The 26032-nt window shown below is 46.2% G+C and overlaps 1 protein-coding gene across 1 annotated transcript in view; it reads right to left on the bottom strand.

The window, feature by feature from the left end:
* Positions 1 to 25599, bottom strand: part of EDEM1 (ER degradation enhancing alpha-mannosidase like protein 1) — a 29623-nt gene extending 4024 nt beyond the window's left edge. The window contains exons 1-11 of the mRNA XM_043587989.1: positions 25004 to 25599; positions 18449 to 18521; positions 15420 to 15523; positions 14010 to 14181; positions 12609 to 12792; positions 9867 to 10041; positions 8151 to 8271; positions 7480 to 7650; positions 5563 to 5636; positions 4618 to 4714; positions 2298 to 2501 (exon numbers count right to left, since the gene is read on the bottom strand). Of these exons, the coding sequence (XP_043443924.1) occupies positions 2298 to 2501; positions 4618 to 4714; positions 5563 to 5636; positions 7480 to 7650; positions 8151 to 8271; positions 9867 to 10041; positions 12609 to 12792; positions 14010 to 14181; positions 15420 to 15523; positions 18449 to 18521; positions 25004 to 25500 (1872 nt within the window). The 5' untranslated portion in view covers positions 25501 to 25599. The remainder of the gene's footprint in view (positions 1 to 2297; positions 2502 to 4617; positions 4715 to 5562; positions 5637 to 7479; positions 7651 to 8150; positions 8272 to 9866; positions 10042 to 12608; positions 12793 to 14009; positions 14182 to 15419; positions 15524 to 18448; positions 18522 to 25003) is intronic.
* Positions 25600 to 26032: the final 433 nt, after the last annotated feature.

The raw sequence follows: 26032 nt of genomic DNA, 5'->3' as shown, positions 1-26032 counted from the left end.
GATTGTCTCCAGACTCTGTTCCATTGAACAGAGGAGAAAACCTCCTCTGTGAGGAGAAAACCACGCCAGGTGAGGACCACTGATATAATTTAATGTCTTCCCGAGTGAAGAAATGGAGACTCAGGGCAGCTAAAGGACATGTGCCCAAGGGCAGAGTGACTGGGACGAAAAGTTCATCCCCTTGGGGCCTTCATTTAATCCACCCAGAATTTCAGAAAACACCTCGGCTATTTGAAAACACAACTGGCCCTTGAACATTGCAGGGCTTGGGGCACGGCCCCCAGAGCGGTCAAAAACCCACATGTAACTTCTGCTTCCCTACTAACCGACAGCCCACGGTTGACTGGAAGCCTTACCGGTAACAACAGTCAATGAACACGAATTTTGCATGTTGTGTGTATTACATACTCCATTCTTACATTAAAATAAGCTACAGGATAGAAAATGTTACTAGGAAAACCATAAGGAAGAGAAAATACACTTGCAGGACTGCACCGTATTTATCAAAAAACACCTGAATGCAGTTCAGACCTGCGTTGTTCAAGAGTCAGCTGTGGGTGGTTTTTCTGAGTTTATGGTTCTCGGATCCACAGCTAAAACCTAAATGCTTGAGAGAGCTTTTTACCCCCTCAAATGAGGTGCGAGTCTGTAAACCAAACACATTTGTCTGCAAACATCCATTCATTACACACTTGTCCCCAAAGACACACACTCCCACTCACTGCTCTGAACTTGACTCCCCCATGCCCTACTCCCCATCCTCGTGAGATCAAGGCCGGCAGGCCCTTCAGTGGGTCCCAAACCTCCCCAGCCAGGCATCTGTAGGTGATATTCCTGCTGCCTGAACACCCCTTCCTGGGAAGCTTCTCCTCACCCTTCTAGGAACTTCTGAAAAGCAGCCTCCATGATGAAGCCTATTTTTATCTTCCCTGGGAGATTAGCTCCTCTGTTTCACCAGCACTTCACGCACGCGGTGCCTTAGTGACAAACACCCGGGGCGGGGAGCCCACTGGGGCCCCTGGGATGCGCCAACAGATGAGTATCCTTCCAGTCCATCTCCTGCCTCCACCTCGCAACCTGAATCTCTCTGTGCCTCCCTTTCTCCACTTGTCGAGTGGGGATACCAAGCACCTAACCTCACAAGGCTGCTGTGAGAAATTCACCCACACGACCACCTGGAAAAGGGGCCTGGGCAACGGTATGCATTACATGCAAAAGGTGACTTATTAATATCTCTGTCCTCCTAACTCTCCTGCTCCCCTTTCCTTCTCAATTAGGCCCATATTCACCTAATCTACACTCCACAGCCTTATGGAGATTTGGGGGCCTCACTTCTGTGCTGGTCTGTCCACATAGTTCACAGACTGATGGTAAAGACCTTCAGCAGGACCATTAAGGAGCCTGGGATGAAGGGGTGTCCCTCACCAAGGCAGTGTGGGGCTGGGTGGTAGGAATCTTGACAATAGAGGCTGTTTCTGGGAAGACAGGTGGCATCCACTGCACCGTGGGGTAACGTGGTTTGGTATTTCGACTGATGCCTCTTTCCGCATCCTCGCTTACAAACCATCCTATTTGCTTCAAACCAACACAACTAACCTAGGACTCCTACCAGAAACTCCAGGACTCATTTCCAAATCTTTCCCAGTACTTACCAGGATGATGGAGGGAGGCATGCTTAGTGAAACCCTGCTTTAAACGAAACTGGGTTCTTCTGCACCTCAAAGAGCATTTCACTAAAAATCAGGATGACTGATGACTGCGTTTTTTCCCTCCCCTGCTGCTCAGTGATTTGGCTGGATCTCTTCCTTTTGTCCTTCCAAATCACTCTCCTTCCCCATCCTGCTCTGGTGCCAGAGGCCAAGCTGGCAGATTATACCCAGAGGTCGAAAGGTTGCAGTGGCCTCTGCCTTCTGGTGCGCGCAGCCAACGAGGGGCTCCAGCAGATTAGAAGGAAGCACAATGGTCAGTGTTTACTCCGCTGGCTCCCTTCCTGCAAGGTCACTGAGGCCAGCTCGGAATATGGCTTCTGCCAGGAGACTGCCCCCTCCAGCACGCCTCTCCCCACCCCGGTTCCTGGAGCCACGAGCCCCTGCAGCTAGGACAATGAGGCAGTGCTCCCATGGTTCCCTGCGCCCTGATGCTATCTACACTATCTACGTTAAGGGTCTTTCGTGAAACTCTTCTCAGACGACCCAGTCTCAGTGTGCCACCAATCTTCTGTCCGGGACTCTAAATGACCAATTTGTATTATTTTCTCCTCTTCCGCACAGAAACCACCGCTGGAGAAAGCCACTTACATTGGAGCTGGAATTGATGACTTTTAACTCAGGAGATTTAGGCCTGTGCACAGACTTTCCCTCTTGGTCCTGCCCTCCGTCTTCAGAAAAGAATTCCTTCCAGGGTGATTCCCGAAGATGTTTGTCCACAGATACAATGTGTCCCTCAGTTGTAAACATGTATTTGGTTCCAGATTTGTGGACTGGATTCTCCTCATCAAATAGCTGGTGGGAAAGGAAAAAAAAGAAAAGAAAAGAAATGTAACTGTAGCACTTTGGGAACTAACTCCAGAGACAGTGTCCCAGACTATTCAGGGAGCAGAATTTGCTGGGTCCTCAGGCTTTTCAGCAACAAATGGGTGAAAAGGTGGTTCCCAATTCTGGCTGCAAACAGAATCACCAGTTTTGTTTAAACCCAAATGCCTGAATGTCTCCCATCCCATCCCACCCTGCTCAGACCTAAAGACTGAGAAATCTGAGGGCTGAGACCCAAACTTGCATAGTCTATAAAAGCTCTCAGGATGATCTCCCCTCCAAGGCTCCCCTGAGAGTTCTGACACTGGAATTCTAGAACCACCACCCACCTCACACACACCTAGGCCCTAACTGGAAAATGCTGGAAGGGAGGACGCACACGCCTTCACCCTATCCCAGGGTCTGGCACAGAGCCTGACCCTGTACCACCATCCCATTGCTTCCTGTCCGAACACGGGCCAGACCCTGAGGACAGAGGCACACAGGGCAGTGCCCTCCTTCAACAGGAGGCGTGCAGCAGGAGTGTCCAGAAAGAACACCTAACCGAAGAGGGGACAGGTCGGTGGGTGGAGAAGGCAGGTGTCCACTAAATGCTAAATGAGCCAATGCTCAGAACAGGAATCTCGGTGACGTAAGAAACCTTACAGTCACCTGAAGTATTCTACAGATAAGGAAAGACTCAGCATGGCTGGTCTGTTTCCACAGCTAAGGAAGAATGCGGTAGGCCTAGGTTTTCTGGCCCCAGACCCTGAGCTCTTTCCTCTAGAATGGCCTAGGGGATCTCCCTCACTCACTCTGGTGCACACCCCATGCACCAATGGATGCTGGACAGGGATGCGTGCAGGGCTCCCATCAGCCTGCAGCGGCCAGCCTGGCTCCAAGTCCAAGGCGTGCTCTGACAGGGAGACCTAGGCCCCCACGGGGGTCTGACAGCAGGACAGCCATCATGCCATGGGCCATGTGGCCTGCTGGTGGACACGCCCCTTCTGCAGTCTTCTGTGAAGTCACACCAGATTAGACTGGAAGTTCCAAACCCTGGCTTTGTGCAGAATCACAAGCTACTTGTCAAAATTACAGATTCTTGAGCCGCTTCTGAATCTAAAATGTAAAGATTCTGATTCAACAGGGCTGTAATTTTAACAAGGGCCCCAGGGTGATTCTGATCCAGCTGGCCCCAAGGCCTGGGAACCAGCGGCCTCAATAACACAGCCTATCACCACTGCTCGATTACCTTTGAATCTCAGCCCCCTCACTGTTTCCCCAACGGGGACCCTGACACTCTGTGCCCTGAGGAAGCAGCCTTTGGTATGCAGCCACAGTGAGTAGAGTGGCAGACAAGGCAGGACAGTAGGTAGGTACCCACACACACCACCACCATGCGTGTGAGCAGAAGGAGAGCAGGGAAGGGGGAAGAGCACTGAAGAAGGAGTCAGGACCGGGCCTGAAGCCTCTGCTCCGCCATGCAGTCACCCCGAAAATCCAGGCAAGTCACACCTGCCTCTCCATGAAGACAGCAGCTCCCGTGAGGGGAAGAATGAACGCTGACAAGATGACCCCTTCAAGGTTTCTTCCAGGGCCCATGATTCTGTCGCTCTCCACACACACGAGAGTATGTGTGTGTGGACAGACAGCCAGCCGGGCTGGGGGTCTCAGCCAAACTCACACACATCGAGAGACGTTAAGAGCTACAGACACTGCTCTCGTCCTCGTGGGAACCTATCCCAAGCACCACAGCGTTAGAAACCAGGGTGGAGGACGGCAATATGCTCTTGTGTGCACAGTACTGTGTCGCCAGGCCAGCACATGTGCAGCCCGAAGCAGTGCCCAGGGAGTATGTGCTTGGACAGAACTCTGAATGAATGCTTGCTCCAAGCAGTGATCAACATTTCCTGGCTTGGGGCACCTAGGGTTAAGCCCCAGACTCTTGATTTCGGGCTCTGCACTGGCAGCACGGGGCTTGTTTGGGATTCTCTCTCTCCTGCTCTCTCTGCCCCTCCCCTGCTCTCTCTCTCTCTTTCAAAATAAATAAATAAACATTAAAAAAAAAAAAAAACATTTCTTGGTTATAACCCTGTAACACACATACCAAGTACAAGTATTTACAGGTCTCGCTGAGAAAGAAGCTCTCCATCCGGTCCTCTTTGGATTTATCTATGACGTGATGCAACGTAGCATACCCACACCTACAAAACAATTTTCCAGTTAGTCCTGCCTCTGCTCCTTCCTACTTGCTTATTGATTTGAAAACCAAAAATAGTAATTTGGAGTAATCAACCAAATTATCAAATGCCATACGAAAAGCAAATTAGGTTAGGTTGAAGAGGTATCCTTTTTTTAGCCCAGAAATTATTTGCAAATTCATTAAAATGTGGCTTGGCTGCTAAATCATCAGGTTAGGTGTAGGGGGAAGAGAGAGTGGGGGTGGTGGATGGGACATGCCAAGTGCTTAATGTGACACCAAGAAAATGACAGGCAGCAAATTTAGGACTGAACGAAATTTTTTTGTCCCAGTACCTGTAGAACTGACTTATCATTGGACAGTCTAAAATACTATTTTGTAAGAAAATACTTATACTGCTAGGTGAAAAGGCAGGTCACAAAACTGAAATATAGAGATTTTTTATATACACACACATAAACACATTATGCATATAAATATATAAAAAAGTATATACACTTAAATGTGGACTGTGGTTATCTGCACGTGGAGAATACAGTGATAATATTCTACCTCCATGTTTTCTGTACTCCCTAAACTTTTTAGCACATGTATTTGTATAACTAGGGAAAATAAATTACTAAAAAGAACATACATAGTCTGCTGGAACCTTACGGGGGAAAAAAAAAGGTAATAAAAAGTAATTCCCATTATAATGGACCAGTCCTGCCACACAAACAGTAGGCAATTTCCCTACAGAATTAACAGTACTGACCTGTTTTATAAATTAAAGTGCAAAGTGGAATATTTCCCCAAAACGACTGAAAATAAATCAAAAGGGCCAGAAAAAAGGAAGGAACTTAGAAAACTAACTTGACTTTTGTGTACTTTTCCAGACTCTGCAGGATATCCATTCCTACATGGAGGTAGAAGGGATTCTTGGTTGCCTAGAGAGAACATGAGAGAATGTGATCCAGCAAGGGCCTGGAAAACATGCCATCAACAAACATCACAGCGACTGCAGGAATCTCCCGAGCAGGTGAGTCACTGGCCGAAAGCAGGTGCAGCGCCCAGCTCACTTTATCTGGAAGGGTCGCAAATGTAACAGGACTAAGGTGTTCCATTGCTCACGTCAAAGTGCATCTACAATGTGTTTCACCTTAACCAGGGCTAAGACAATCTGTCTGAGGGCAGACCAATACCCTGCTTGGGCGCCCCTGATCCCCGTCGTGATCAGAAATAATGCCTCACGGACAGTACCACATGGGAGAACCAATCTAATTCTATCTTGCCTCAGAACTCTCTAGCAACTTAAGATGCAGGCCCAGGGAAGCAGGATCTTGCCCCCAATCCACTTAGGGCCTTCCCGGGAAAAGCTAACAGGAACAAGAAGGCTTTCACACAGGAGGCCCCCACACTTTGCTCTCCAGCTGCCCTGAGAACCTAGTCCCTGGGGGTCCTTACTCTGCTGTCACATGCTTGCAGATGGTTTCTTTAGGAAAACAATTCTCTGAGAAGATGAGACCTGTACCCCACAGACAGTTTAAAAGTTAGGGATCGCCTTTAAGTCGTGCCCAGTGCCAACCTGCAGCAGCAAATGCAAACCGCTAGTAAGGTAGCAGGCTGCGCGTAAGGGGAGGACAGGGAGATGGCTCAGAAGGCAGGGACACGAAGCCGGACATTTCTGTGGATTCTGAGAGAACAGGCAATGCAAGGAAGAAGCTGAAAACAGGAAAGACGCAAGGACAGAAATCAAGAGGTGTAAACCCAGAGGCAACAGACCTAAGCTTAGGGGGAGGACTCAGGCAGCTTAGGAGGAGGACTCGAGCCGTTCGAGGCATGACTTCCTCACAGCACGTGCAGCCTGACCGCCCACCCAGCTCAGAGAAGCCAGCTCAGAGGCTATCTCTTCCTTGTCTGAGAGGTCATCTAAAACTCACGAGGGCTCTCTTTACACTCAAGGACTATGACCAGGTTCATAGCATTTCTCCCTTTTTTCATCTAGAAGCAAAGGGCAAGCCTTTAGCATTATTATTATTATTATTTTAATAAATCTAAACCAGAGTCTTAATCCTACTCTCAGAAGTCATGAAACTAAGTATCTTCTTGTGAGGGCTTGCCCACCGTGGGCATGTATTACAGGTCTACTGAAGTGCACTGAAGGCCGTCTCTGTAGAAAGCTGCAGGACCTGTGAACACGTGCAGATGCTCCGTGTGCACAGACAGACAAATACCTGCCTCAGCCTGCAGGGCAGACCTCACAGTTAAAGTGACATTCCCTCTGGCACTGAATTGCATGGAAAAATGAATGCTATACTTTTTTTTAAGCGTTAAACAAAAATAGGCATTCAGATGAATCCCAGAGGATTCCCTTTACCAAGAAAAAGAATTCCTTTTGTCTGAATAATTATTACACAGACCAGGGTTCCACCGTGCATGAGTACAGAACTGTAGCCCAAAAAAGAGTTATCTGGCCAAACAGATCCGGTAAACACCGAGTACTAAATCCTCTCTAATGTTTGAGGGCGTGAGAGAAAAGTCCCACGGTACGGGCATGCTCAGCTTTGCAGAAGGTTAGACTCAACGACACGTGTGGCCGCAGATGCCTTCTCTGTCCTGTGGGACCATGACCACGTGGAACACTGACAAGCCCACGGTCAGGCAGTAGCTGTATCAGAGTCACTATGAAGAGCACAATTCTCCACCAATAAGTAAATGTGTGCTAAAACCCAACTGCTACGAGTCCTGCTAGCATTTAAACACAAACTACTGGTCAACAAAGCCTAGTACCTGGTACAGTAGATATGTAGATTCCACTAACTCCGGTCTCAGCGGGTAGAAGAGCACGTCAGGGGCCTGTAGCTGCCAGTTATACCTCTCAGGGAGGGCCCCGTAGCGTTTCCATATGGCGTAGTAAAAGGCATGGAGGCAGATGGCATCTTCCACGTCTCCTATCAGAACCTGAGGAGCAGACACAGGTCACTAGGCTAAGACGCTTTTCTCAGCGTGGCAAGGCAGAACACAGAGGCCCTGCCTGGGCTCTCCCTCTGCCCACCAGTTCTCATCTGTCCTACAAACACAGGTGGAGACTAAACCAACCCGAAAGTAGCAGCCCAGAGAAAAGGATGCCCTCCCTATGTGACCATCAACACCAAACTGATGTGAACTGCACAGGACAGCAGGTTAACTGTACCAATGAACAAAGAATAAACAATTAAGAGACAGATGATCCAAAAATCACATACGGTTACTTTTTTACCATGGTTTGTGCTTGCTTCCTGTGGCTCTGTTCAACATTCTGGGGACTAATCTCACAAACAGAATAATCAAGACATATTGTGCTAATAAGCTCCCAAATCCGGAGGAGCCAGAGAATGCTCTGGTATCATAAAAAGAACAGAATAAAAAGAAAAGAATAAAAGAAAGAAAGAAAAAATGATTGCTTTTTCCTCGCAACACACCTGCAAGCCGGGGAAGAAAGCCTGTAGCGAGTCGATCCAAGTGTTCATCAGCTGCCCACTGAACATGTTCACATTGACGTAGAGCGGGGGGTCTCCTTCTCCTTCGTTACAGGCTTCCCGACTGGTGACCCAAGCAGAGCGGTCAAAGGTGAAAAGAGAGATTGCTGACAGAGCTCCAGCCCTACTCCAGCAGCCTTTACCTCAAATGGAATCAACGTTAACATGTTCCCCTACCTCATTCTTTAAACCTTTGGGAATCAACTGCCTCTACCTGTCCATACCAGGATCTAGCAGAAAGTAACAGGTGCCATAGAAAAGAAGTTCCAAAGTCAGCCAGTGTAACTTACCAGGGATTTCACTCTATATTGCAGAAAGCACTTGATATTCAGGCTTAAGAATACCACCACGTAATGTGGCATACGGCATGGGTCTTTGTTGGATTTGACCTGAGTGGGAGGCCTAGTTACTTCTACACACACACGAAGAGTCTCTTCTCTAATGAGGTCCTACACCAGCGGCCTGGAAGATCACATCAGAGCAAGATACTCACGGATTATTTCTCAATTTGGTTTGGGACTTCAAAAAGCAAAAAGGACTGAACCCTGGCAAAGTGGCCTCTTACTAAAACACAGCACTCACGTAATGCATTCCTACAACAGCTTATGCATTCCTACAACAGCTTTCTTATGGGTCTAAGAAAATCCTAGCATGCACAAACCCAGTAGCTATCACTTGCACTGGACACTTAATATACAAAAGCATACAAAGAAAGACCTAAGGGAGTGAGGTGACATCGGGGTAGAAGCCCGGGGTAGAAGCTTCAAACAGCACTTCTCTTCCGCCCTCCTGATTGTACAACTGGATAGTAGCAAATAATGGTGTTTGAAACAAACAGGGGTGGGGGAAGGGGGGCTCATAATTGTCCTTTCTCTCGTTAGGGATAAAGACCAATCCTAACAATTCTTTGGAAAGTAAAAGAACCAAAATAACTCAGTAATTGTCCTGTATTACAGCTCTATCTGCAATTAGAGCCACAGTGAAACACAGGCATAATGTCACTCCCTGTGGCAGCCAGTTTCCACAATGGCCCCAAAGATCCCCAACCCCTGGCAGTCACAAAGGTTCCCTCCCACACTGTATGAGAGTTGGTCTATAGGACCTACAGAGCTGGATGGAAGTGTTGGTTTGTCATTCCAAAATTAGGTCATGAAAGCACACTTTGGGTCTTTCTCTCTCAGATCACTCACTCTGGGGGAAGCCAGCTGCCATAGACCTGTCTACAAAGAGGTCCATGTGGCAAGGAGCTGTGAGCCAACAGCCAGTGAGGAATGGAAGCCTGCTAACCACCAGAGTGAGCCCAGAAGTGGGTCCTCCAGCCCCGACGAATCCTTGACATGGCTACAGTCCCTGCCAATAGCCAGATGACAATCTTGTGAGACCCCGGATCCGCCCCGTGGCTCTTGGCTTCCAGACCCTCAGAAACTGTGTGGGCTAATGTTTATTGTTCTAAGCCACTAAGTTCCGGGGTAATTATTATGGCACAGTAGAAAGCCAACACAGGTCTTCACCCTCGAATGTCTGACCAACAGCCAGGAAGTGCATGACTGAGGCAGAGACCAAAAGACCCCGTAAATTCATGCTGAGAAAAGTAGGGGAGTTTCTGAATGCATTCTATTTGTTTCATAGAGCAAGAGAACAGATGTCAGGGACACACACCCTCTTCTTAAGTAGTTCTGAATACTCCGATATGCAGCATTAAACATTTCTAGGTCTTCTTTTTCTCCAAAGAGAATGTAAGACTTCAAGAGGTATTCATAGAAGGAGTCCAGTCCAGCACCCAAGCCGCTCTGCTTTCCGACCCAGTGGCCCGTCTGAATGTTCACCACGTTGCCTGCAAAAACAAACGAAGCCCACGGGGCCTAATTATCCTGGGGCAGCTCCCTCTCCAGGGTGCCCTTTTCCTCCAGCCCCATGTGCTTCAACACCCTCGTCCTTGGCAGAAAAGGGAAGGGATGAACATGTGGCCCTCACAGTTTTATTGGTCCCAGCAGCGGCACAGGCAGCCAGGAGATCTTTCTGAAAATACAGTGTTTAAACACTGGCACAAAAATGGGGAAAACACTGAAGGCAAAAGAAAAATAAGTTTGTCATTTTGCCTTTCCAGATTAACAGTGCATTTCAAATACCAAATGAGTGTTCAAAGCCTTTGACTCAGTACTGCCATTCCTGGGAATTTATCCTTAATGAAAAAAAAATGTTTTTAAATAAAAGTATTATGTTGTTTTCAAGAATTATGAATTGTATGATTTACATTATCTGTAAAATGGGGGAAAATAAAGAAAAAACAGAAAGAATCCAAGTGTCCAACACAGGAAGAGTTAATGAACTAGATGTAGATTTTAAAGACAGTAGCTATAAACACAAGGCAACAATTTGAAAACACCTGAACTGCCAAATGTGACAGAATAAAATGTTTATTTATATTTTAAGTTGAAGGTATATAAACCTTACAAATGCCAGGCTGAAAGAACCTATGGGAAATTTAAAAGGTGACAATTTGTGCTGACACCGGCCAATCATCTGGTGGTGGGGTGACAATTTGGGCAACTTTATTTCTACCATTGTTGTTAAATACAACAAATTCATAAATACATTTCAGAACTTAAGGAATAATCAAAAATCACTTTTAGGGCACCTCGCTGGCTCAGTCAGTGAAGCGTGCAACTCTTGACCTCGGGATCATGAGTTCAATCCCCAAGCTAGGCATAGAGATTATTTTTAAAAAATCATTATAAAAAGGAGTGCTCTTATTAGGTATTTACCCAAAGGATACAAAAATGCTCCTTCAAAGGGATACATGCACCCCGATGTTTATAGGAGCACTATCAGCAATAGCCAAATTATGGAGAGAGACCAAATGTCCACTGACTGATAAATGGATAAAGAAGATGTGGTATGTGTATGTGTATATATATATACACATACACATATACATATATACAGAGAGAGAGAGAGAGAGAGAGAGAGGGAGACTATATTATGCTAAGTGAAATAAATCAGTCAGAGAAAGACAAATACCATATGATTTCACTCATAGTGGAATTCAAGAAACAAAACAGATGAACATATGGCAAGGGCAGGGAGAAAAGAGAGGGAGACAAACCACAAGAGACTCTTAAATACAGAGAACCAACTGAGGATTGCTGCACGGAAGTAGGTAAGGGATGGGCTAATTGGGCGATGGACACTAAGGAGGGCACTTAAGATGAGCACAGGGTGTTCTATGTAAGTGATGACTCACTGAATTCTACTCCTAAAAGCAATATTGCACTGCATGTTAACTAACTAAAATTTTAAAAAGGTTGGGGGAATAAATAAAAATAAAAAGTAGTGCTCTTGGAATGACATTGCATGGCTCTAGGAGAAGCAATCAAGTTACTTCTCAATGACACAAAAAAATTTTCTCAGTATAAGACAGTTTAAAATAAAATATTGAATTAGCAAGAACTATTACTTACTGAGAATGAATGATGAGTCCATAGGTAATTATAATTCATTACACTTTCTCCCTATGACTGCATGTTTGAAACGTTCCATAATAATTTTTTTAAAGATTTTATTGTTAAATAATCTCTACACCAAACGTGGGGCTCAAACCTACAACCTTGAGATCGAGTCACACACTCTACTAAGTCAGCCAGGCACCCCGATAATAATTTTTTTTTAAGTTTATTTACTTATTTTGAGAGTGTGTGCATGCACAAATGCGAGCATGAGTGGGGGAAGGGAGGGGGGAAGGAGAAGGGGAGAGAGAGAAAGAGAACGAACCCCGAGCAGGCTCCACACTGTCAGCAAGGAACCCAAAGTGGAACTCAAACTCCCCAGCCTTTAAGATCATGACCTGAGCCAAAATCAAGGGTCAGATGCTCAACAAACTGAGCCAGCCAGGCGGCCCCATAATTTTTCAAATAACATCTTGACCAAACATTCACAAAGGAGGAAAAAAAAACCCAAAACACCTAATATAAGTTTAATCTGGCCTTTCAACCTCCTACCATGTGCCTACATTTTTTTTAAAGGAGAAAGCCACTCTACCAGTAACTCTAAATCCCTCTATTTAGATTGAAACAATACAATCTGCCTTAGAGGCAGTTCTTACAGCATTTCCATTAACAATTATCTTCAAGTGGAATTGCTAAAGGATTCAAATCAGAAGGGAACCCTCAAACAGCAAAAGCATGATTCTTTCCCATTGAATGTTACAGCCTCCCTCTAAGCAGAAATCCCCACAGAGAAACCGATACAGCAGACACAGAAGTCCGGTCTTTCTGAGGAGTCATTTGTCAGATTCGTGGTGCAAGACAGAAGGAGTGGAGAGGGGAGAGAGCCCCAGAGAAGAGGGAAGGAAAGGGGGTCGTAGGTACACAGTCCCAATGGCCTGAGAAAGTGCCACCACACCTAATAATCCTGTATCATTGCTCCGCAGGTTCCAAAGGGCTTTCACAGCACGTCTGGCCACCCACTCAAATGTAGAATCCCCCAGGAGTCGGCTCAGAATCCCAAATTCCACCAGGAGGGAACCAGCTCCTGCTGTGCAGGTCTCATTATTGCTGTCGGGAGGAACGCCAGTCTTCAGGTTCACCTGGGGACAGGAAGAGACAAAGGATTTGTGGCAAAACTTGAGGAACCCTCCAGGGCCAAAAGGCCATGTCCCAGCCACCAGACTCCACCAATGACCCAAACTTGTTGCAGTGTGACTCAGCTCACCACTTTCCAGGTCACACCTACAAGACCATAAGAACACCACCACCTTATTTTAGTAAGTCTTAGGGGCATCGTCACAATGCTATTCACTAACCCGTCTCTTTCCAGTGGGTTCTCTTCATGGTTACAGGGCACCAGGCTTTGGCATTAGAAACAGAGCTCTGCTGTGGAACCCCTTACAAAGTTTAAGTGACCTACTAGGAACTCACCCCTGCTCAGCAAACATAAACAAATTGCAGACTGGGAGAGAAAGGAGACACAGGGAGAATGTGACAGCCTGTTTCATCCCTGAGGCTCTGTGGTCTGGCAATTCTCTGCTGGTTACGTCAAAGGCTGACTCAATTCCCAAGGGAGTTCTGGGCTCAGCAAATCGGGTGCCACAAGCATATAATCTCATTCCAGATCTTGCATGTAAATCAGCAGCTAACTTGTTGGGCTGTGCAGGCTTTTATTTGAAAGATCCATGTGAAGCACTCCAAAGAACATTCACCAGGATCCTTACAATATACACATCAGAGTCTTTGGGGACATGTACTCAAGTCAGAAAGAAAGACAAATTCCCCATGCTATTCTGTAGCAGGGGATATAAACCTCACATGCAGAAGAATTTAAGAACCCTGAGCACAGGAACATTAAGTTCTTTAAGAGAAAGATCAGGTATGTCACTGTGTGCCTGGGACACGGTAGGTGCTCAGTAAATGCTGAACAAACTAGAAAACATTTACATCGCATTTAGGGCCAAATTGTCTCTAGGACACAGCTTTCCTCTTCCACATCACCTCCCTCCTTTCTCCAAATAAAATAATCAAAAGAGAGTTTTAGGGGCACCTGGGTGGCTCAGTCGGCTGAGTGTCCGACTTTGGCTCAGGTCATGATCTCGCGGTCTATGAGTTCGAGCGCCGCATCGGCCTCTGTGCTGACAGCTCGGAGCCGGAAGCCTGTTTCAGATTCTGTGTCTTCCTCTCCCTCGGCCCCTCCCCTGCTCATGTTCTGTCTCTCCCTCTCTCTCAAAAATAAATAAATATAATTTTTTTTTTTTTTTTTTAAAGAGTTTCAATTCAGGAAGATGCTGAAACATCAAACTAGTCTACCTACCCGAGGATAGGGGATTCCTGTCTTGGTGTTTTCAAAAGCAGGGAGGAGCCGCACAGCCAGGTCATGAGCCATGTGCAACAATTCATTATCATAATCCTTAATTGTCATGTCACCAAAGGGCTGCTTGGAGTCAGTTATTATTCTGTGGGCAGAAAGGAGGCTTCCTAGGACCCTAGAAGACAAGATGACAAGAACACAAAAATAGTAAAATCATATTGCTCGTCAATGCACACAATCCAGTTCCAAGGGACAGAAGCAGCCTCAAATCCCTCGTGAATTCAGAGCGGCCGAGAATCAGAGAGACTGAATTTAATGGTTTCTTGAAGTTCTTTTCAGCCCTAATAATAAATAACCGATTCTTAGTTAACCACACTACTGCCCGGGAGAAAGAGAACCGTTCATCTGGGGCTTCCAAGAATAATCTCACATAAAGTAAAAACTAATGGCTGGCAGTCTCAGCCATCTCATCAGAAGAGAGTATACTAGCTGTCCTCAGAATAAACATTACCTTTCAATATGAATAAATTACTCTTGATTTCTCTCACATGGGGAACACAATTAACCATCTAAGAAACAGGAAAGGGCAAAACAACAAATACTAAGTCACTTTCCCTGTTTGGGCTGCCAAACAGCTCAGAAATCACCCAACTTCTGGTGAGGATGTGAGGTGAGGAAGAGAAGAAGGTGAGGAGGAGAAAATGACCTGCTCAGAGGCAGACGGCCACCAGCTGAGATCTACGTCCCTAAGAGCCAGGAATTCATGTACCACTCCGATGATCTCAAGTACATCGTGACGTGTTTCGGCACAAACGGTTTTATAACTTTAACTTGAAATAAATGATACATCTAGAATGGTGTGCAGTAATATAATTTTCCAAAAGTTTAAATGAAATAGTAAAATAGTCACAACATATCAACTTAAAAGAGACAAGAAGCAAATTGGAGTGTGGAACACGGAGCGGGGGAGGGAGAGAGAAGAGGGAGTTGCATTAAGAGGGAAAAGGGGGAAATACACTCGAATGGTAAGCAGCGGTCCTCTGTGGGTGGTAGGTAAAATGGGAAACTTTCATTTCCGTCAGAAATATGTAGGGGTTTTCCTAGGACACGGCGAAGGAAGGAAACGAAAACAGACATGAAGTGCAACAGTGAAAATCTACATTAAAAGCACACCTAACTCCCACCTTCATTAAAGCTTAGGTGAGTCTTTCTCTTCAGCCCCAAACGTAATTACTTTGAAATGTCAAGGGTCCCACTGTTGATAAAGCCCAAAAGGAAGAGGAAAGATGGACACAGGGCTCATAAGGTCTCCAACGACTCTCTACCTGGATCTCACAGGGAAATCCTCGCAGGAATTTCTCTCCTTCCACACTTACAAAAGAAGTCTTCAATCCATCTTATATACTATTTTACCTTATTGTGGCCTCGAAGACTTGCACGGTGGAATCTTTGTCAAATGAAACTGTGTTGATCACCAACTTGACTGCTTTCTGGAACTCGGATGAATTTCCCATTATCTTTAAAAAGAGGAACACAAACCATTACCATAGCTTGTAATGGAACGAGGCTCCGAGAGGGCAGGAGCTGGGCCACTTCACCTAAAAGTCCTCCACGGGAGGAGCGGAAACACAAAAGGCAGAAAAAGCACAGTTGTCTCCTAGAACATATTCCATGACAGATGGCAACTCAAGAATCCGATCTCCGAATGGTAAAACTGTGAAGTAATTCCTCATGAACCATGAGTAGCCCTCACTTTCCCACTCCACTCTCCCTCAAACTTCGGTCTGATCCGATTTAGCAAGCAAGGCGCCAGAGTTCCTAAAACTCTTAACATGAGTAAAAATAAATTCCAAAACTGAAGAAACAAAAATATAACTCTCCCAGTGCTCCTCAAATAAATCGGCAGCTTGGGGCTTGGCTCCCGGGAGACCAAAACATTGGGGAAAATGGACTTGTTGCCTGCTGTCCAGATGTCTAAACGCTTTGAGAACATGAAGCATTATCTTTTGGAGCACAGCATAAAACCAGTGGCATCCAAAACACACAAACAAACAAATAATCAGCTCCATGTCCTTTTTAAAGAGTGATCTAAAATTACGATTTCTATTTTGGGTGCATCAATATGATCTCATGCTAAGCTGCTCTCTCCTATAGGAAGTGCAAATTGGGCATAAAATGTTACAGATTCACTAAACCAAAATGGTTTCATCCTGTTCAAAAATTCAGGACAATCCTGGTACTACAAGGACATCATCAGGACACATACACACAAAGGGAAAACAAAAAATTTCATCCAGATACTACTTCTTCCAAGTGTCCCTTACTTCCCAGTATTTATTGGTCCAGCTCATCTTTTTGTCCCTTCTTCGTTGTTATTTCACTGTAAACAGGCAGATCGAGTACAGGCGTTTCTTTCCTGACTTTTAGTTCTTTCTTTTTAAAAGATTATGCAATAATGCCACAAGTTGCAGTCAGTGGTCAGGGGATTGCTATCATCTGAATGTTTCCACAGCACATCTGTTAGAGCCTATTTAAAATGTTAGCAAGAGATCAAGAAACCCTCAACTGAAGTAACACCTGAAAAATAAGCCTAAAGTGCTAGCACACTCAACACCGGATATTCTACAATGAAAACCACAGAAGTGGCTTTGTTTCCTTACAGATGTTCGCCAGCAACAATATCTGTTAGCACCTGCAGAGGCTGATACAATCTCAGATCAAGTGGAGCATGGTGAAGAAAGCCAGTGACTTTCAATTACATACTCTAATTTACCCTTTTAGGCAGCTACAGAACAGAGTAAGCAGGCTATGAAATCATTCACTCAGGCTTAAGAAAATGTGGGCTGGAAAGAAAGAGTTAAAACAGTTTCTTTACTGAAGAACTTCTCAGAGCCTCTGAAAGGCTGGTGTATGTTGTGGTTCTCCAATAGTAGGACAGGCATGAAGAATTTCTCAAGTTCGTTTGAGAAAGCAACTCTTCCTTCAGGGAGAACACCCTTGAAAATGGTGTTGCGAAATGCTGGCTTTGTAGGAATTCATTCTTTGAACACATATTTGCACTCCTACTATGTATCAGACACATGAAGTGTGGAGAGGACAATGAGTAATAGAGATGAGGTCTCTGTACTTAATGAGCACAGCAGGAGGATAAAAAGACACAACAGGCCAAAAAAGAGGGGTCAGGGAGAAGAGATGTTATGCCTTTCATAACATATCTGAGTTTTGGGACTCTGTTTTAACCAACACCTATGGTCTGAGTCAGCCTCTGGTATATGCAGCAAGTTAATTCCAATTAGGCTGAGCATACTTGTCTGGGCACGTTGTGATCATGGATGACGGATGACTGAAGTGCAGCAGCAAGAACCCCAGAGAGACTGGGAAACCAAAAGTGCTATGCAATCACAGCCTGGCAGAATGAAAGCCCACAGTCCCCGCAGACCCCGGGCCTGTGAGGATGCAGAGCAATCACTCAAGCTCTTCCCATGTTCTGGTGATTCTTCTGCCAGCAAGACACTGGGCAGCTGTAACGCAAACTTAGCTAGCATGACCCACTTCTAACCCCTGACGGCTTTAAATTCTTCTCAGGGACGTCCAAACAGACAAGAGTACGTTGTTAAATGCAGTATTTGGGCTTGACTATGGTAAGAATTCTCTAGTGGTAAAGCCGTGCAGGACAATGACGAGGAGCAAAGAGGTTGTGAAATCACCTTGATCAAGGAGGTTTTAACATACTGTTCTGGAAGACAGCCTCTTGGAAGCAAAGAACCAAGAAGCAGACCAGGCACACGACACAGCCCAATGGTTAAGTACCATGCCACAGTGCCATCCTGCTTTCAGTGTGTTTCTGCAGATCCACTCAAAAAGCTCCAGTTCCCCAGACTCCTTGAAGGAAACAGGGGATGGGGGGGTGAAGGCGGCACCCAAGTTGGCAGCCCAAATGTGGAGTAGGGAGTGTCTACAAACTACGGAGTCCCACATAGGAGAGGAGCATTTCTAGGGGTCTCACACAGGGGCTGGGACCAGGGCCCAGGACACACACAAGGGGACCAAGTAGCTGAATGCTATCTCAGGGGCCCTACCCACCCTGAGCTTATCTTTTACTTCTGAAATCTTAACTACAGTAACTGTCAACTTTAATGGAATGCTCCATTGCTCCTTTATGGAATAAAACAGTGGGAAACTGGGAGAAAAACATGTTCCCTCAAAATAATCATACTTTCTTCTCCATTTTTTTTAGGGGAATCACATTTCCGTCCCTTTAACCCTGAATGCTTTTCTTGCTCTCAGCATTAAGGTCATTAAAATAAACAATGGCTATCAAAGCTATGAATACATTTTGAATATCAGGTTTCCTGGAATTCCCTCGATGGTGGAAACTAGGGGTATGCAACTCCAAAATGCCTTAATTAATTACAAAAATAATAACAAGCCCACACACTTACTGCAAGCGTATCCAATGCATCAACAAGAGTCAATGAATAATTCCCTAGGACATCATTGATGTTCAGATTTGAACTGAAAAAGAAACAAAATTAAAATTAAACAAAGGTACTTTATTTTAAAAGAGAAAAAGGGCAATAAAACTAAACATCCATTAGAAACTAAAACTGCTAGAAACTCTCATTTATTCAGGGCCAATTACAGGTGGATCAGTATGGCAACAGTCTTTCCATCTCATAAGTGACCCTTTCTATGGTGTCTGTAAGTAGACTCAACTCACAGAATAGATGCACCCTTAATGCTACTGAGGAAACATGCAACAGGAAGTCAGGAGACGGTGAACCAGAATCGTGTGCCCTGAGACACAGTTTTATCACCACAAATCATCTCTCTGACCAGCTTCAAAAAGCTCTGATTTCAAAATCATTGTTAACGAAACTAGGAAGACCCTGTCATGTGACCTTAAATATAGAAATCAGACACTCCAGCAGGTTACACACAAAGAGAAGTAAATACCTTCAGTTATATTCCCATTATCACCACGGTGCTTTGGTTGGGGGAATAAATTAACCTCTTGATCTCATTTTCTCATTATCATTCATTCAACCAATGAATCCCCATCACCTCCACCCATTCTGAGGAGATGAGCCACGGTGAGACTTGTCTGCCGCACTCCTCCTGCCCCCATAGTCAACACTGATTTCCCTTCCTGGAGCAATCTTAAGACACTGCCTTCAGGCCTGCAGGGAAAGTAAAGCTCCCCAGTCACTCAGACTGCTCCTTGTAACACTGAAAACGATGACAAGGACAACGAAAACATCCGGGAAGGGCAAGGACGGAGAAATAGTGCAGCTTGACAAATTCCAGGGACTTCAGTCATTCTCCTCTCTCCTTCCCACCAGCCCCGAGAGTAACTGCAGAAGCCTGAAAAGGCTGGAGTAAGGAGAAATGGGACAGCTGTTTAAAGGTTACTTTTATTGGGGCACCTGGGTGGCTCAGTCAGTTAAGCATCCCACTTCAGCTCAGGTCGTCATCTCATGGTTTGTGGGTTCAAGCCCCACATCAGGTTCTGTGCTGACAGCTCGAAACCTGGAGCCTACTTCAGATTCTGTGTCTCCCTTGCTCTCTGCCCCTCGCCCACACTCACTCTAGCACGCTCTCAAAAAATGAACATTAAAAAAATTTTTTAATAAAAATTTTAAAAAGGTTACATTTATTAAAGACCAAAGTGAAAAGCCCGAGTTTCATCTTCGACAACAGATTCACCAAAACTCAAACATCTTGCAGCACGTCCCAGGCCACCGTAGCTACTCCCTCAGTCACACCTACGGGACCTGGTCTCACTTCCCCTGTCCTGGATGGCTTGCTACGCTCTCTGAAAATGTACCCTCCAGCGTGCCCTGGTCGGGGTCAGTGGCCTTACATGAAGCAGGCACACACAGCTTCGACACTTCACATCTGATCTCACGTGAGCCTTCCACTTGCTTTGTTATATGCTGTTACCCCACTAAATCTAGGACAAAGAATTTAGAGCTAACTTTTAGATACACTTTTGAAAACAAGCCATACAGAACAGGCTATCTAGGAACCAGGGTTATTTTGCCCCTTACAAGCCATGAGGCCCGCACACCGCATGGCTGAAAAACTGCACCTGCTTCTTCTATTTGTAGATTCTTTCTAAGTATGTTCATATAATTCCAAAAGGTGCTCTAAAGACGAGAGCCGTGGGGTAAAAATAAGCACTTCAAGGGCAGTGCCAGCAAGAAAACATACAGGAAATGTCGAAAGTTGGAGGAGAAGGTCAAAGTAGACAGGAAGATCCTTGTGCTTAATTCTGCCAATTCAAGAACATCCTGTTGGGTTTAAATATTTAACTGCATTGCTCTATTGCTCAGAAACAAAGAGTGGGTTGCAACACCCACCTCATTAGAAAATAGTTCCTTCGCCACTTAGCATTCAAACTACATGTGAAACACATGCTCTCCTGAGCTATACCCTCATCTGGGGCCAACACCACTCTTTCCACCTACACAGGTCGGTGGAAGGTGTTACTAACTTCGATCACTGCACTCCTTCATGTGTTTTGTAGCACTTTTCCTTTTAGGCTAATAACTAAAATGGACCCAATTTTAACCTACTTCTCAATACAGTGCCCAAGCAGTCACTAACAATTAACAGTTATAAGAAATGCCATAGTAAAAGAAAATAAATATTTGGAATAATGGAGTTGGTTCCTTCTCTCCACTCAGACAAATCCCCCTAAAGGATTTGACTGAAAAATCTAAGGTGTTCATTAAAACACTTTTAATTATTTTCTACCGAGTAATTGCTATACAGTCTTTAAAATATGCCAAAATAGAAAAGGAAGAGGAGTGAGAAGGGAAATGTAGACTCCATAGAACGCTCTTGGCCTAGCAGCACCATATTACTGTGATTCCACTTAGGCCAGCCCAGTATGTAAGACTGTGGTCTTGCTCTTTGTAGGTATTCTTGACCAATGGCCAGCCTGACTTCATATCTGCTAAGTGTCTCAAGCCAAGAACTCAATCTTCTAGTACAAGACTAGGCTCACAAGTACACATCTTTCCACATAACCAGCTGGCTGAACCATGATGACCCAGAATTAAACTCTCCACTTAATTTACCATGTGTGACTGTTCATGACATTTGCCCCACTGTGAACTTTTTTAATATTTATTTATTTTTGAGAGACAGAGAGAGACAGAGTGTGAGTGGGAGAGTAGCAAGGAGACTGATACAGAATCTGAAGCAGGCTCCAGGCTCTGAGCTGTCAGCACAGAGCCCGACACAGGGCTTGAACCCATGAACCATGAGAGCATGACCTGAGCCAAAGTCGGGCGCTTAACTGACTGAGCCACCCAGGCGATCCCACTCTACTGTGAATTCTTAAGGTTCTTATCACCCCAAAACAGAGATAGAGGAGAAAACTACACCTTTGACAGAAAATTTTTGATGACGTAACTGACAAAATCAAACATATGTTTAAAAAAAAAATTCCCACATACACTTAACCTGTACCAGCTGTTCAGAAATATACCTGGTGCTGGGTAGACACAGAGGTAATACAAGAAACAGTCTCTGTGTCGAGGGATTGATAATCTGGGAAGACAAGACAAAGGGAAAGGAAGGTGAATACATAATTCTCAAGTGATGTTAAAATGTGGAACAGCAGCTTAAAGAAAAGGAACTGAAAGGAGAACCGAGTAAATCAAAGAAACTTGTCTTCAAAAGTTCAATGGCATCATAGAAAAAGTCTTAGGCCCGAGTTGTGTAGTGGGACAGGATTTTAGAAAGAAAGAAGAATGCAGAGGAGGCCATCTTAAGCTTGGTTGCTGAGGAATGGGTTGGTTTGGGGGCCAATACTGGTTAGGGTGATTCAAAGGCGATTTGCTTTTTTACTTGAACAGCAACTTGGCTGGGGAGGACGCAAAGAAGGGTCACGTGCCCAGGGCCAGAACTATCGTTATTATTCACAAGGTTACAAAAAATAGAACATTCAAATTCACTTGAGGAAACTTTTGAATTTGGATCCTCCAACCCAAATTGGGGATATGAGAGTGACTGACTTTGCACAGTCATCTGTAGCTGAACAGAAAGATTTTCTATTTTAAAGCGTTCGGGTTTCATTTACTTCATGTTAAACCCTCACCCTATTTATAGTTAAACATGACGGGCAAGATATGCCTCAGGTAAATGTGACTAGAAAGAAAAGATACACATATTGAGCACCCATATTTTGTTTCTGTACTTTTTGCATAACATTCTAATGGCTTTGTCACTCTATATTTTAAATGTATCATTAGAATACGCTTGAAAACAATTATTAGAATACATTTGATTTTTTAAAATCTGAAAATTTTTTATTGCAGGTTATTTACTTGGGGGATATAAACTATCCTATTGTTTCAGAGCCAGAATGCCAAAACTCTGGTTCTAAACTTTCTTCGAAAATACTAGTCTGGTGGTGCCTGGCTGGCTCAGTAGGTACAGCATGTGACCCTTGATCTCAAGGTTGTGAGTTTGCAACCCATGATGGGTGCAGAGGTTACTTAAAAAAAAAAAAAAAATCTCGGAGTGCCTGGGTGGCTCAGTTGGTTGAGCATCCAACTCTTGATTTCGGCTCAGTTCATGATATCAGGGTTCATGGGTTTGAGCCCCATATTGGGCTCCGCACTGACAGCATGGAGCCTGCTTGGGATTCCCTCCCTCCCTCCCTCCCTACCTACCCTTCCCCTGCTCACGCTCTCACTCTCTCAAAAATAAATAAGCTATAAAAAGCATAGAATAAAATCTTTTTTAAAAAAAATATATGATTTAAAAAAGAAGAAAAGCAAATACTAGTCTGAAAGGAGTTAAGTTAAAGAAAGGGGAGTAAAAAACTTAACCTTTCCACTCCTTGGAAGCAGCCAATGTGAGGATCTACTCAAGATCACCATAACACCAGAATTCTTTCATCTCCTCAAAGACATCAAAAGTTTATCAACCAAAAGGTTTACTAACCTCTGGGCATGACCCTTCCCAAATGCTACCCCCTCGACATTTCAAACTCCATCTTTCCAACAGCAATATAACTGTCTCAAAGCAATCTGACCTCAGTTTACCCACACCGCCACTACACAATCAAACCAAGACACTCATCAGCAGACTTAGTCTGAAACAAAGGCCTACGCCACCCGGAACTACCACAGGGCCCAGTAGGGTAATCAACCGACACATCACGTTGCTGGAGAGGGGCTCCAACTCCCCAAAGGGTTCCTAAGATTCATTAAGAAAAGCATCCAAATGTCATCAGCTAACTCTCCAGACCACCATATTCCCAACTGAAAGTGTGATCACAAGCACTCATTAAACCGTTTCCTTAGGTCCTTGCCATAAAAGAAAATCTGAGGAAAAAGTCTTCGAGAGAGAATAAGGGCACTTACTGAAAGTATTCTCTCCCTTCCTGTAATACCATGAGCATTAGCGAGAAAATACAATCAAGATCCAAAATGTGTACACACACTTTGATTTCAACTATGTAAAAAATGTGTAGGCATATGAGCAGGAGCTGGCAAGGAAAAATAAATTAAATGTCTGGTGGGGTTTTAGGCTTTTTCATTTTTTCAAATTTTAATTTTTTTTTCCTCCAACAATAAAAAATGAAATTAACAGAAAATACACAGGCATAAAGCCTGGTACAGTTAAATACCAACAAACGACTCATTACTTTCCAAACATCTGGAAAGGCCCGGCAATTTTTTTTCAAAACTTAAGAAAACTTTTTCTCAAAAAAAAATTAAGATAGAAGATATTTATATGCACAAAGCCTGATCTAGTGAAGCAAGAAAAATAACTCATCAGTTTCCTGCAATTTTAGAAAGGCACAGTCCCTTGAAAGTAGCCTGGAATGTGCCCTTACATCACTGAAACTCATGCTCCTCAAACTGTCATTTAAAATATGACTTTGGGATAACCAAACCATTTTTTAAAACCCTTCAAATCCCTTTAGTATACAGCCTTCCTTTTCAGAACTTAAGGATCGGACTCGTTTTCCCCAGGTGAAGGAAAGTACATCCCCCAGAAGTACAAAGCCACCCCCAGGATGTGGGGACAGGACACTGAGCAGCTCCTCTGGTCCACCCTCACCACACAGAGGAAGGTAGTCACCAATGTGGTCTAACAGGGTCAGTGACAAAGCACACCCATTCCCTCCAGGTGGAAGGTCCTCAGCTGAGTGTGCTGTCCTCTTGGACTCTGATGTCAACAGCAGTGACCCTGGAAGCTTGGCCTCCACAGACAAGGCTGGTGGAAAGGAACACTGGCTGAACTTCCGTGACAACCTTGCCACCAGAGGGGAGGAATTTATGGGACAGATAAAGGTGGCAGTCAATTCTGCGGCCAGGGAATCACAGCCTGAGTATCAGGACTCCAAATCTCAGCTAGTTAGCCTCTCTGCCTCCCTCCCTCTCCCTCTTTCCCTTTCATGTAAGTATCCTCAGCCTAAGAAGCAGCCCCTGTAAATGAAGGAGAAAGGTTGTAACCCCGCTCTGCCTCGCACTCATTACTTGGCTTTAGGCAAGTCCTTTCCCAGAATCAACTCTCGAATTTTTACACAGAAAAGCCAGGGATGCGAGCAGGTGCGGGGAAATAAGGGCTTGTTTCGAAACTGCGTTTTTACAAGGGATTTCATTTTAATTATATATTCATCTGGAGAAGGAGTTGGAGATGAGAGTCAAAAGCCCCCGAAGCTACCCCTTGGTACTGCCACTGTCCCTTCCGGTCTCTGAGCCTCAATTTCCCCATCTGTAAAAGAGACTGAGCTAGACAGCTGTGCTGTAACTGACATTCCGGGAGAATCGAGGAAGAGGACAGCCATGGACCCATCCACACCCCCACCAAGCCCAGGGGGACCTCCGGGGGGTCGGGCCAAGGCCCCAGGTGGGCGGGTGTGGCCCGCTGGACCCTAAACGCTATGGCATCCCTTGGGGAACCCGGAGGACGCAAGGAAGCGCGTGGTGCACGCGGCCCGGGGCGTCGGGCCAGCGCCGGCTACTCACGGGTCCCCGCGGTCCGGCCCTCGGCCGCGGCAGTGGATGGGGTTGAGCTCGTCCTGGGGAAAGGCGTGCGCCATGTAGTTGTCGTAGCCGAAGACGAACATGCCCCGCGCCAGGTCGCGCATCTGGGCGCGCAGCTGGGGCGGGAAGGCGCCGCTGTAGCGCTTCTCGTACTCGTCCGGGCCGCGGCCCCGGCCACCCAGCACGTAGCCCCAGTGGGCCGGGCCGCACATGCCTGGCCCGGGCCGCCGCGGAGCCCGCCGCCGCCCCGCCGCCGCCCCGGGGACCGGCGGCTGCAGCCACGACGGCCCCGACGGGCCCGCGGGCCCTAAGGCAGGAGAGACGGGGCCGTCGGGGGCCCTCAGGCGCTGGAAGCCGAAGCTGAGCGGAAAACGCTGGTAGAAGCCCATGCTGGGCCCCAGCCCGAAGACGAGCCACAGCACTCCATGGAGGCCAAGCCGGAGGAGCACCAGCCCCAGGACGAGCGCTCGCCATTGCATGGTCGCGCGGGCGCCGCGGGCATTATTTTAAAGCGCGGGGGGGCCTCCCCCGCGGACCACCGCACCCCGCACCCGCCCGTAGCCCCGCTCACTTCCCCTTTAAGGAACTCCCCCGTGACGCACCAGGAACCGGCCCATTGTCCCCCACCCCCAGTCCCTCGGGCCGGCCGGCCGGGCCCCGCGTTCGCCCGCCCAGTCGCCCGGGATTGGCCCGGCCCGGCCCGGCCTCGTGGGGCGCGGCCGGGGACTCCCTCCCGCGCCATAGGCCGCCCAGACTTCCGCAGCGCCGCGAGGCCCCGCCCCATCTTCCTGCCCCGCCCTCTGGGCCCCGCCCCTGCCTCCGCCCCGCCCCCTGGGCGGTCGGAGCCCAGAAGGGCTGGCGTGGCGAGTAGGGGCCGCTCGGGCTACTGGCGAGGAAACTTCCAGCCAATGGGAGAGCGGCACGGCTGCACCAGCCGGACGCCGGACGGAGACGGGGCTCCCCGACCGCCCGGCTTAGGGTAGTGTGTGTCTCCCGCCTAGCTGGGCCTGG

The sequence above is a fragment of the Prionailurus bengalensis genome, chromosome A2 (assembly GCF_016509475.1).
Source record: "Prionailurus bengalensis isolate Pbe53 chromosome A2, Fcat_Pben_1.1_paternal_pri, whole genome shotgun sequence".
Classification (NCBI taxonomy): Eukaryota; Metazoa; Chordata; class Mammalia; order Carnivora; family Felidae; genus Prionailurus; species Prionailurus bengalensis.
The sequence above is the reverse complement of the archived record's forward strand: the minus strand, read 5'-3'. Positions and strand labels throughout refer to the sequence as shown.